We start from the raw sequence: 14080 nt of genomic DNA, 5'->3' as shown, positions 1-14080 counted from the left end.
CATTAATGCAAGTATGTTCTCTTCATTAATTGAAGACCAACTGCTCACTGAGACAACCCAAAGTCCTTCTAGACAGAAGGGGATTTATCTCTGCTGTTCCTTTTCCATCCTCATTACAGTCATTTAGAAATTACTTCTCAGCTCTGCCACCCTCTCCTTCCAATTACTCAGTTCAAGCAGTAGTTGCAGTTTTCCCTTTGTTTTTATGATTTCAATATCTTACAGGGAAAACTGCAACTACTGCTCGAATCTCATAAGCAGATGGAAAGCAAATTTTAATTTCTGTATTAATTCAATTCAAGCACTACCCAACTGAGTAGCATGTGTTTCATGGGACTGTAGGAACCAATAAAGCTATTCATTTGAGGACTTTTGGAAAGCTTTTAATTTTCAGTCAAAGTGAAAAGGCTTCAGAAAGTAAAGAATAAAGCTGTCATGGGATAAAAAAAAATACACTGAAACAAGGTTTTCAGCTTTCCCAGAAACAGGCAAACCTGTTTGTGCAAGGGTATGTAATGCTTGCTTACAGGTATCTGATCAAGGACCTTTCCAATACCAAAGGGCATAACAAGTAAAAGGGGAGCCACAAACCCAGCACAGAGAGACACAAACCCAACAGATGAACTAACAGAGGCAAAGACAAGAAACAAACTTAAATAATGGGTTATTAAAAAAACAAAGGCAAACTAGAAAAATTGCACCTGATGAGGATGCAAACCTGAGGGTCCAGGGTGTCAAAAGCAATTGGTGTACCTGTGCAGACATGTGAAGGATTAGCAGGACTGGGGATGGGGAGGTAGTGGACAGTGGTAGACAGCAAGGGATACAAAAGGGACCAGTTACTCATAAAACACAGCCAGACAGCACTTTGTAAAGACAGCAGTTATGCACAGAGAGTTTCTTCACCTTTTCCTAAGAAAAAGCCATATTGTCCTTCAGTAGTGAAGACACCTCAATGAGGAAAGAAATGAAGACCAACAGATTATCAGTGGCTACTAAATTTTCATGGCTTCACCAACTTGTTTGAAGTGTTGAAAAATCTCACTGGCTTAAAGCAGTCAAGTCCCATACAGCTAAAGATGCATACCCACACATGCTAATCTGGCGTGACACTACAGAGCTCTGATACCTTTTAGTTTTTCTTTGCTTCATGCCTGTATGTGTTAAAAGATGTGAGCTTTTAGTTTTAGAGTGGATAATGATAATGCCCAGACTGATCTTTCTCTTCCTATATTCTGACTTCACTTGGTAATCACTAACTGCCATAGAAACCACTATGTGCAACTTCCATTACGTCACTTTTCCCAACCAGACAGAGGTGTCAGGTAGATTAATACATCTGTTTTAACAAGCAACCTTATATGGTGAAAGAAGGCAAGACCTTTAAAACTTCACAGGTTCCACAGCTAAAAGTTTTTGTTATTCTCATCTTTTGAGCTCTAAGACAACAGCAAAAGGTACCTCAGCATAAAAAAATCGTACTAGAGGGTTTGCCAGAGTTGAGAATATATTCAAGATTAAAAAAAAAAAAAAAAGCTGTCTCATGCTTCTCCTATTAAATCGAAAACTTCCCATTTCCCTTATGAACACTTCACTTCAGAATCTGAAAAAACACTTGTTCTTTGTATTGGTTTTGCATGGCCTGGTTTTTGGTAGCAGGGGTCCACAGCAGTGGCTCCCGTGAGAAGCTGCTGGAAGCTGCCACCATGTCCAGCAGTGCCAGTCCCAGATGGCTCTGATGATGGACATGCTGCTGGCCAAGGCTGGGCCAATGAGAGGGGTTGGTAATGCCTCTGTGATGACATATTTAAGAAGAAAATCAAAACAAAGTGCACACAGTTTTACTTTTAGTCAGAGAAGAGGAGGAGGTGAGAACATGTGAGGGAAACAACATGGAGACACCAAGGTCAGTGGAGAAGGAGGGGCAGGAGGTGCTCCAGGCACCAGAGCTGAGATTGCTCTGCAGGCTGTGGTGAGACCATGGGGCAGGGCAGCAGCTGTGCCCCTGCAGCCCATGGGATCCACAGGGATGCACAGATCCACCCACAGCCCATGGGGATGCAGAGATCCACCCACAGCCCATGGGGATGCACAGATTCACCCTCAGCCTGTGGGGATCCACGGGGATGCAGAGATCCACCCACAGCCCATGGGGATGCACAGATTCACCCTCAGCCTGTGGGGATCCACGGGGATGCCGAGATCCACCCACAGCCCATGGGGATGCAGAGATCCACCCTCAGCCTGTGGGAATCCATGGGGGATTCAGAGATCCACCCACAGCCCATGGGATCCACAGGGGAAGCAGAGATCCACCCTCAGCCCGTGGGGATCCATGCCTGCAGCCTCTCTGCTGCCCAGCTGTAGCAGGAGAGGGTGAGCGAGCAACTCTCTTGAGTGCCTGGCTTTGAGCCAGCGTCAAATGGAGACACTCTCCAGAGGCTGCCATCTTCCCCCAGGAACTGCTTTCCTAGCATGTCAGACAAAACTCATGCAGGTAATAGCAGGATTCAGACAAAGCCAAAAAAACCTGCTTCTGCTGTGCTTTTTTCCACTCTGTACCCCAAAACTTACCTACTCTCTATTGATATTTCTTGACATAACATTTCCTCTTCTTTACTTTTACCTCTTTACCAGACACTGCAAAAAAGTAGCTCTCTAAATGCTTCAAATGTTTGGTTACAAAGGAAGTGGTGAATGAATCCACATTCAGATGTGGAATCCACATTCAGATGTGAATGAATCCACATTCAGACTTCAGATGTGTAGACGCACAAACAGACTAGAGTTAACAGGCAGATACTCCACACTTCTGGAAAAGCAGACAGTTCCTTCTGGTATCCAGCAAAGGAGTTCTAAAGGGCTATTAGTAGCTCAGGAAGATTTAGACTTACTGGAACTAGAAAACAGTAGAAGACTTGAAGCCCTGTGTCAAGAGAACAAATAATTATTACAAAGTGCAAGAAGATGAGAATGACCATGCAGACATATTTTTAACTTCTTCCCTGTATATCTGAACAAGATACCAAGATGACAAGACAAACCTAGAAACCCTTAAGTAAATTTGAGAAATATTGGACCTATGGTTCCATGCGGGGGGGCGTATGTGGCCCGAAGTTTGGAGTCCGGCTAGCTGAGGGCGAAAGGCCAACGCCCCTCTGCAATTCCTGGCCAGCACCCTTTGGCATCTGATGGCCTCGGGCTGCGCTGGCTGCGGACTGGCTCACACCGCTGGTATTGGCGAGGAATGGAGCTGACAACTTCGCCGGGGGTTAAACGTCGGGTTTATTGAAGGTATTGTGGGATCCAACAGGGGGAAACCAACCGGGAAAAGTGGCCCCGAATAGGGGGTGAAACAGGATTATAAAGGAGGGGGGTGGGTACAGGTGGAACCAATCGGGAAAGGTGAGGAGATGAAGTTCACAGAACTGACACTCCATGGAAACCAATAATCAAAAGGTAAGGGAGGTGTCCTGGGACCCCAGCCAACCACCACCTCCAGGGGAACCAAAGTTCTGGAAAACCAGGAGGAGCGGGGGGTGATTGACTGAGCCCAGGGAGAAGAAAAGATTTACTAAAAAGGGAAAAAGGGGCAGGAGAAATTATTAACTTGGGTGACAGACACAGGGGTAACCATGGTAACCTAACGGACATCAGGGCTGTGGCGGGAAATACTGGGGGAACAAAACCATTTCACACATAATAGGGGGGAACAATACATAAATTGGGGGAATAACACAAGAAACTTAACAACACACTACAACAGTTCCAGTCACACTTTACAATATACATGAAATACAAAATTTTCTAACCTTAAAGAGTTGTATCATATGCCATTACATTGAAATATCCCAGCATCAGTGCTTAATGATATAAAAACCCAATCCCAACCACACATTCTGATAGTTCACCATTCTTTTATATTAATATTTAGTCATTAAATACATTATTTAAATGAACCTTGCAATTATTTGGAATATAGCTGGAATGAAAGCTCTTCATAGAGCTACTGATTGCCCTGAAATACAAGGATTAGAAGCAAATTTACCGCAGCATTCACTCAAGTCTATGAAAGAGATCTAAACATCTAAGTCCATTTTGCCAAAAAAGTAACAACTTTTCTAAATGAAATCATTGAACTATACATGAAGTAAAATACTATTTGAAGGGTTTAACTGCAGATCAACACTACGGATCCAGCTATTATTGTATCTGATGTGCATAATTACAGAATTTACAAAAATAATAAGCATACCTTAAGAATCTTCAAATCCAGTTCAGATCAGGGGTCAGATTAGGAACGGATGTTCTTCAGGTGGTTTTATAAAATCTATACAGCAGAATTTATCTTCTAAAGGCAGTCAACTGGAATCAAAGTACCATGTATAGTAGTACTTCTATATTACATCTACCTTTAATATGAATCAAAGAAGGTATATTTTCTTAACACGAGAGGTCAAGCACCTGCTTTTAGTATCCATTAAATACTTTTCCTTCAATTGTAACAATATAGAAATTGTATGGAACATGGAAAGATTGGCACAAGCTCTTCTAGTTGCTTCCAGATTTTAAAAAAGGCAAGCACATCACAAAACATCACGCTGAAATTTTAATAAGTTAGAAAAACATAAGCAGCAATCAGCTGTCCAAGTTCTGCAATTCTAAACAGTACAGTCAGCTGTCTATTGCCAGAAAGAACTATCTTATAAAGAACTAACTCCTGTTCATCTATCTCCTTTTATTGAACAAAGACCTAGGAAAGCTTCTAAAAAAGGCCTAAGTGCCAGTGTTCAAAAGAACCAAAAATAAGTCTGCTAATATCACTTAATTCATAAGAGAAGAGGAAACTCCTGTCAAAGGAAGTGTATCGCAGAAGAGATTAGCAGTAATTACAAGGGGTGTCTGTTGTACAATGGATGAAAATGGAGTTCAGTATTGCCACAAAACAAAGGGTTTTTAGGAGATGAAAAGTTTATTTATAAACTGCCAACATTTAACAAAAACAATATTACACTATTTCCCATTTTCTACAGAAATACAATAACTTACAGCGGTGCTTAGTCCATTTTGTCACTAATACATATAAAAACAAGTCTGCTGATAAATAAGTGAAAAAAATCTGCTTACCAACCATCACCACTAAAACTGTACCTGTAAATTTTGGAAGACATCTGCATAGAACAGGTAGAACTGTAAGGGTGCTCTTTTTTATTGTGTAAGTAATTTTGTACTACTAGGATATGCAAAAATTTAATTAACATGCAATACAAAATATTTGAGATAAACAAGGTAAAACTCAGTGTGCACAATTGGAAAACAGCGCTAAGATGCCCTTCTATGTTTCTAACTAGACATCAGGAAAATGCACATTTTATATGATGGAATTTCAAATACCCTTCACAGAAAAACCAGTTTTATAACCATGAAAATCTATACTTGGCCAGGCTCCACTGAGGAGGACTAAAGACATGGTGGAAGTTATCTAGTACTAGATAACAACAAATAATTGTAGTACATCTCAAATCAACATGATATAATGCATTTTACAAAGCAGATTAGCTGTTAGCTAGTGATAAGCATTTGTGGAGATGGGTGACAAATGTGGAGAACAGCAACACTCAGGCCATCCACTGTTTATTAAGACATTCCTGTTCAATAGTGCATCAGTTATCACACAGCACTTAAAACCTCTCCAGTCATCCCTAAATATCTTGCACAAACCTCAAGCACTGGTATCTATTTGCTACTGATATGCAATACTTCCAAAACTGAACTGTTATCCTGGTTTGCACAGAGGCACATTATATGAAACTTCTGTCACTAGAAAATATGACAAATCATAGGGGCAGGGGAGAGAATGGGACGTTTTGAGCTGGGGCAGGAGGTGGAGGAAAGAGGGAGAGAAAAGGAGAGGAGAGAACAGAAGGGGAAAAAAAACCAGAGGGAAAGAGGAAGCATCCTTAGCTACTGATACCCTGTAGTACCCCTAGTTCTTCTCTAGCTGCCCTTTTAAACCTCAAACATTCCATAATCTTAATGGCTCCTTTTCCACAGTGCTAATGACTATACACTACACAAACTGTTTTTTAACTGAAGCCATAAATACAACCATGTATGTCTTGTGAAAGACGAACAAGTCCCTTACAATTCATCACACTAAATATGTGATGGCTATCAGGTAGAGGCTGATACTCTCTCCATAGCACAGCCTGATCTGAAGTCAATGAAGTTGGTGGGAATTTTGAAACACATTTCAACAGACGTAAAAATAAAGCATTCAGATCACAAACAAATAACCAGATCCTGCAAATTACTTCTCTACAAGAACCCTGGTGGGTTTATTACTTGCTCCTTTCTGAACTAATGAACACCCAAACTCAGTAAGCCAAGATTGCTTATATTAGCCATGGGCTTCCTTACATATTCTTTCTACCTAGCAGCTAGTAAGAGAAAATGAAAGAAAGAAAGAAAGAAACAAACAAACAAAAACAAACAAACAAACAAACAAAAAACACCAACCCCTAAGCATATGAGAAAAGTTTTTTTAAGCTTTGCATTTAGGATGATAAACAATACTTTCAGTAACACCTTGTGATTTCAGGTGCTCATTTTAGGACACTTGGAATGAATCACATTGTCTAAGAGGAAACAAGAAGGGTGCTAGCATTTTCCAATAAAACAACTTCCTTTGAGGAAAGCTGTCAAAATCCAATAATTCAAAATCAGAAGACACTCAAAATTAATTAATTCTGAGAATATTTTATGTGATTTATTTTTACAAAAAAGACCGTGAGAAAAATACTGAAAACAAAGTACCAAAAAGACTACTTGTTTTTAAATACCAATTTAAGTCACTAGTTATACTTTTCTCAAGTCTCCTGTGATGCTAAAGCACTCATGCAAAACATGCCTGTCCATTTCCTTTCTGAAGGAGTCGTGAAAAGCATCCCCTGGGTATTGACTGAGCACCCTCAAATTTGCCCAACTTGCAAGACCTTACAAACTCACAGTTTCAAATACTCTCTACAAGCACTTGGAATAAACACCACCACTAATGATTTGGTTGGTGTGTGCAGGCATTTCCCCAAGTATAATGATAATCAGGCAGATTAAGACAGAGAGAGGAAGCAACAGATCTCACTGCTTTCAGCAGACAACCTGGCACTGACCTGCTAGACTCAGACTCAGGACAGGAAGCCAACAGGAAGCCAAATGTGGATGATTTCTGCAGCATTCACAGGACATAAATACGGTTCTGCCATCCATCCATTCACACATACATGCACATTTATTGTGGGAAAATAAATATAGATAATTTATTCACAGATAAATTCTCTACTGTTTACCCCAAAAAAAAAAAAAAGACAATAATCCCCATCTGACAGGAATTCATCCTATGATGAAGTAAGACCACTTAAAAACAATGCTTTACATTCACTATCCTGTAGAAGACTGGTCATTTAGCAGATTACTTTTCAGTGTCTTACTATCCTGTCATAATTTTAGTCTTTCTGCTACAAAATTTATGATTTATCTAATTCATCTTGAAAATCTACATAAAATTTAAAATGGTGACAACTGTGCATTTGAGAAGTTTTCATAGTAAAAATATTGCAAAATATTATGTTCAAAACTAGTTGTATATCCCCCTAATAAGAAAGCTATGAGAATTAAATATTTTTGCACAAATCTTGATAAAATAAACATTTCCCTACATAGAATAGTACTGATGAACACAATGATGATACAAAATTAGAGTTTATTGGCTCACTTGAACACTGTAGTGCTGTCACTACCTTGGATCTTAAAGCTACTTCAAAACATTTAAGACATCTATTATTTTGATTATATGAAAGAAATGAGATTATATGAAGTTAAGAGTGTTCCCAAGTACACCTTTCAGTTTTAAATGCAGCTACTCCAAAAAAGAAAAACTGATACAAAAGGGAATGAACACAATAGGTACATTTTGCTTTCTAAAAACAAATTCTGGTACCTCGTATCATTATGTGATTTTTTTTAACAGCAGATTAAGAAAAACACATTTCTTTTATCTCATTGCATGCAGCCATTCAGCAAATCTTACCATATTAATGATGTACCAATTTCGTAACTTTATTCACAATGAACAGACAGGTGTACCTCATCCAAGAAAAGCTCTTTGTTTAACCATAATTATATTCCATTCAGAAAATGTCTCATGAAGAAAATATGCACCTCACAGTGGGTTCTTCCCACCTCTGTCTATACAGTAGGATGAACAGCAGGCTCCAGATGGAGCAGATAAAGATATTTAATGAATGTGACTTCAGTTAAGACTTCTGTTTTCCAGAATAACTCAGTTGCATGTAAGAGTCTGACAGCTATCAAAAAAGATTTAGCATTCAGAATCCTAACAAAAGGCTTTTAAATACTGAATCTAAGACCTATGGTGCATCAAAAAGCTTCCCCATTATTACAACATACTTTGAGATACTAATTACTTTAGTGAATACTACTAGGAACCTCAGAGAATAAATCCAACAACTATCAGGAGCTTCCTGCAAGACTGCAACAGCAATTCAACAGAATAACAGTAAGAAGCAGAAGAAGCAGATGAGATTACTGGGTACAGTGTTGGCATGTGAGTAATTATAAAATAATATGCTAGATAAAAAAATAAGTAATTAAAAGCCAGTGACATGTTTATCTTTTGTTCCTTTTTAATCAATAATTATAAACTGTAAAAATGCACCCTAATTCACTATAATAGACTATGCCCTGAGAAGTAACATTACACATTAAGCAAAAGCCACTAGGAAGTGTCAGATCTGCAGTTCAAAAGCATAATATACGGAATTCCCTGGAAGCATATTTCCTCCATTTTTCAGCAACACAGTTGCTTCTTCAGAGAAAAAGGCAAATGAAGATTTATGCTAATTCTAGTTTTCCCAACTTTACTACAGTATTTTTTCCATTCTCTTTCAAACTGTCCCTGGAAAGCTTGATAGATTCATTGATAAACCTCTTGCTTTTCACATCTGAAAGAGCATATAGGCCTAGCATGAGGTTCTGAAATAACTGAGCCTGATGAACTCCACTTACGGACATCAGTCAAAGTACTTTTTGGGAGGTAGTCAGAGTTACTCAAACACAAAATTAGGCCACCTCACTAATGCTTTGCTACATTCTTCTTTGCTGGTTGGAAGAACAGAGAAGAGGCTGAAAAGAAACATACCTCTGAGTACACAAGGAAAATATCATAGACAGGGACACTAAACTTCCTTCGATAGTAACTTGAATGTTAAGTGCATTTGAGAATTGGTGAGTTACACCCTATTCTTTGTATCTAACACTGATAAAATAGTAAGATCTAATCACATATATCTCATCACTCAATAAGTGCAAAGATGCATTTTGAAGTGACATCTATGTTTCAGTGTCAGTTCATTGCTTTTTCCAAAACTGCTCCATGAGATGCAATTCAGCAGTTGTGGGTTTTTCTCCACATATGGTAAGTGCAATGGTTCACCTCCTACTTGATTTAAAAAAAAACCAAAAAGCACTCTTCCCATACAGAAGGCAAAACAAAACTAAGAAAACAACAACTTGTCCAAAAATTTAATCATCAAATCTCTGAAGATTCCCAACCTAAATTATTCTCTGGTACTCACGTTTTGCTCAGTGTATATGTTCTTGAAAAAAGTATGCTTTTTGAGTCTGTTTATGCAGACAAACTTTTCCAAAACCCCTTCTTTCTGTTCATCAATATTATACAGTACTGTTTTAAAAATTCATTAGCTATCTACTTAGCAAAAAAATCACTCCCATCCATAAAGTCTAGCTACACATTCTAATTAAGCAGCACTAGAATAAAACTGGAAATGCCAGAAATTTTCATTATAAGACAAAAATCTAAGCTTTCTCACTATATTATCACTTTGCTTATTTGTCTTAAAGCAAGTTACATACAAGGTAATTAATCAAATAGTATAAACAGACAAGTTATTTATCCCCCTATTTAAATAACACATGGATTTTGTTGTATAAAGAATATGTAAGCAGTCAATAAAACACAAATATGCAGACATGAGTACATTATCAATTAGAGCAGCTATAACAATGCGTTCCAATGACTTCATACAAGTTTGTTATTGTAGCTGTATTTAATGCTGCGTGTTTCTCCAGTGACTGTAACACACAAGACAAACAAAATGCCAGTGAAATAACAGTTACTGTATTTACCAGCTGAGAATTTACCACTTTAAAACGTGGTTCCTTCTATTCCAAATTCTGTAGTTTCAAATTACTTTTGTTCCTCGAAACCCTTTGTTTCTAGTACAAACAAATTTCTACAAAGACTAATCCAGTGAACAAAAAGAATCAATTAAAATCACACATACTACAGCAATAGAAAATTAGGAAAGATGCTGAACTTTACACTAAGATGTTTAAAGATGTACAAAGTTTGATTTTATATTTGAAGAAATTTCAGAGAGTGAGAGCCTTGAATTCTGCAGTTTCTGCTGGACATTTTCTCTGCAGGAATGTTCACTGACTAAATTATTAGTCTCTGATCTCTGAAACACAAAACAGCTGAAATGCCTTACGTAAAGTAGCCATGCTCAGTACATTAACTACCAATGGCCTAAAGCCACTTTCTATTTTTCAAGTAGTGCCCAAAGGGGACTCTGCAGTAACACCAAGTGGTTAGACAGGTATACTGCAAAGATCATATTCCACAATTTCACATCAGTTTGAGCTTAATGCAGTATGTTAGAAGTACCTCTTAAATAGTTTCGTGCATGAGGCTTCTGGACATTGATAGTTTGAAGCAATTTGGATATTATTATCCTTAATATAATATATACTGTTACTGTTAAAAAATTAAAGCTCAAACTTAATAACTTATTGTTTGCATTTCCTTCAAACAGAAAGATATGACTTGTTTCAATTTCACTATTAACTTTTCAGGTCTGCAAACATTTCTAAATGTAACTATTCTAACTGGATTTTAAAAAAAGAGTGCAGGGGAATATTTCCATGAGGTGCAGACTTTAAAAAGCCATACTTATCAATTATGCTACAGCCATCAGTGTTTTACAAAAGCAGTAAGAATATCAGCACCATCTCTAATCAGAGTTTTCAGAATATTTTTCCAAGTACTAAAATTCAACGTAACTCTATTCAGTTACACGTGACCAAATCTTGTCATCCTACAAAAACACATCACTTGTGCTGACATGAACAGGAACTATACACATGTACATGAGGGCATCTGCTTAAATGTTTATGATGTCAAGTTCAAAAGCACAGAAATTCCACAGAACAGCTCTGAGGATGCTAACTGAATCTCCAGATTATAGTCTGGAAGAACTATATAATGAATTTCAAGTCAGATTCCAATATTAGTATTTTCTTCTGAAAGCCTCAGTCTTTCCAGTACAAGAAGAGAGAATCTCTTTCCTTCCACAGTTCAAGAAATGTTTCTCATCATGCTCCCACTTCCAAGATTGCTCCTATCACTAATATTTTTCTCATAAACAGGAAAATTTTGCCAAGGTAAACAGAACACACAAATACATTACTAAGTAATGTAAGACCAAGAACCTGATCTTTAATACACTGCCCTCTTGATTTCACACTTTCCAGGCTCATACGAGTCATTATTGGGATACTGTTATTCAAGCTGACTCAGGCTTCTACATACTTTAATGCATTGTCCACATTCACTAAACATCAGGTCTCCTGGGATGTGTAAAAGCTTTTGCTCAAGTTAAGTTCTCAAGTTCAGACTCATGCTTGTACTTGAACCTACCCATGTGTCAGTGATCATTGAGGCAACAGCTTATGACAAAACTGTGCTCTCAAGCCAATCCCATACCTCCTTCAGACAACAGCTATGTTTTCTGCAACTAAAATCATCAACGAAACCACCAGAGCATCCCACAGCACCTCAAAGCTAACGTATGCACGTAATACTTGCATAGCTTCGGAGAGGCAGGTGTGGATGCCCTCTGGAACAAAGCTTTGATAGGGAGATGCTCCAGCCTAGATCAGTCTTATTTATGTACTGTAAACAGAACAGTGTACATTTAGAAATGTCATTTGTAGCTACTTTGTGCCTGAAATGAATCATGAACATACTCTCAAAGACTGGAGGTGGTCTGTTTTCATATTGAAATGCAAGAGTAAATGCCATTCATCAAGCTTCTTAGAAGTGCAGAAACTTCACATTTTGAGTGCTTTTTTTAGTCAAAGTGACATCTTTTGAGCAGGCTACCTGTGTTTTTTCCTCCCTCATTGTTTCTCTCTGCCACACAGAAACAGCATCTTGAAATTTTTGGTCAAGAGGCATATGGGGCAGAAGATAAATAAAACAATTATGGCAAGGAAACGAACTTGAAAATCTAATCCCTCCAGAGAACAGTCTGCTTTTAAAAGAGGCAATGTTGCCATTGTATGGACTTCTATAGTTGTAGAATGTTTTCCCTGGGTCTGTGTACCAGCACAACTCTACTAGTGTAAAAAATCCCTTTTACAGACAAATTCTAAGGAAATTACAAAATATACTATTCATAATTGATTTCGAATTCCCTTAAAATTTACAGTTATGTAAACACAGATGTATGGCTGGAGTAGAGCTCTTCTTTAGGAGTAAAAATGCAAAAAAAGTCCAAAACAACACAGACTGAAGCTCTTAAAAAAAAATCCAGAAGGGAAGGGTTAGCTCCCTCGTTGCTGTCACTGTTTTTTTTTTTTTAACTGTATAGTCTCAATCATCAGTTGGAAGAGCTACTTTTTACTCCATCCAATACTGGACTTGTAGGGTCTTGATTAAATACAAGTTACCAATGTGTGATTTGGCAGGGTGAGAATCTGTAGTGTAAAAAGGACATTCAGAAATATGTATCACATGTGATTAAATCTGGATTGTTGAGATAAAATAAATAAATAAAAAACAAGTAAGAAATGAAGATAGTCTGTTTTAAGAAAACAATTCACAAATACAGCCAAATACAGCTCTAGCTGTGGCTGAACATGCGTTTGAACTATTTTCTGCCACATTTTCCTGTATCTGCTTATCAGCCTTATAGACCTTCCTATGAAGCTAACATGACAATTAATAAGCAAACAAAAAACCAATTTAAAACAGTAAAAGGTATCACAGCTCCAAAACTGTTACTGAAGCCTTCAGAAAGAAATACTATATTCTGGTGTTCTACCAAAGACTGCTATACAAAAATAATAGCACTCACCAAATATAGTCTGGATCCCATAAGATATTAGCATGATGCCATACAGGAACAAACTGGGAACAGATTTAGCTGATAGTGACAGATTCTCCCACTTTTTTAGACACTCTGTTTCACAAGCATTTCAAACTTTTTTCTTTTACCTTTTTTTTTTAAAGTCAAATGATTCAGAGTCCACCTTAATGCAGAAGTTAAAAAAAAAGTCATGGTAGGAAGCTGGAAAGAGTGATTTCTTTGAGAGATTAAGTAACAAACTGCATTTGCTTAATAAAAACATATGCCAGTTCTCTAATAAAATGACAGATGTCTACTCTGAAATTTAGCTTTAGGACTGACCGTCAAAAGAAAGAGAAACACAGAGTTAGCTAACACTTGCAACCAAGACATGCATTTGTGTCTGAAAAGAGAATATTGCACTAAGAGAAGAACCCTGAAAGCTTTCAATGTTTCCTTCACTGACCTAAAAAAGTAACTAACCATTTTCTATAAGCAGTAGCAAACCTGGCTTGGTCCACATCCCTACAAGTTGATAATACTTTATCAACAAACTGGTATTCCATTTCTGGACCTAGAGAGTCCTGCACAGGAGCACGCTTCAGGCGTTTTGTTTCTTGGGTATAACCGTGTTTGCTGCTGGATTCATTCAAACCATCAACATCCATAGCTTGTGCCAAGTGACTTGTTGCAGGACTGTGGTGGGAATTATTCAGACTTTCATCACTGCTGTCCACAGATGATACCGACGTATTCACAAGAGGAAGTTTGTTGCTTAAGTGCTGCTGAAGGTAGAATACACACCTTCTTCAAAGGAAAAGAAAAGAAGAAAAGAAGAAAAGAAAGTCATG

At 37.8% G+C, this 14080-nt stretch overlaps 1 protein-coding gene across 2 annotated transcripts in view; it reads right to left on the bottom strand.

Annotated features, from left to right (window-relative positions):
* Positions 1–4770: 4770 nt before the first annotated feature.
* PTAR1 (protein prenyltransferase alpha subunit repeat containing 1) overlaps positions 4771–14080 on the bottom strand; it is a 35501-nt gene continuing 26191 nt past the window's right edge. Inside the window, exon 7 of one of the 2 annotated variants that reach the window (XM_064735628.1) lies at positions 4771–14033. In XM_064735628.1, coding sequence (XP_064591698.1) covers positions 13688–14033 — 346 coding nt within the window. In that variant the 3' untranslated portion in view covers positions 4771–13687. Of the gene's footprint in view, positions 14037–14080 lie in introns of both variants that reach the window. The other variant, XM_064735627.1, reaches the window with a different exon arrangement.

The sequence above is a fragment of the Zonotrichia leucophrys genome, chromosome Z (assembly GCF_028769735.1).
Source record: "Zonotrichia leucophrys gambelii isolate GWCS_2022_RI chromosome Z, RI_Zleu_2.0, whole genome shotgun sequence".
NCBI lineage: Eukaryota > Metazoa > Chordata > Aves > Passeriformes > Passerellidae > Zonotrichia > Zonotrichia leucophrys.
This window is presented reverse-complemented; position numbering and strand designations above follow the sequence as displayed.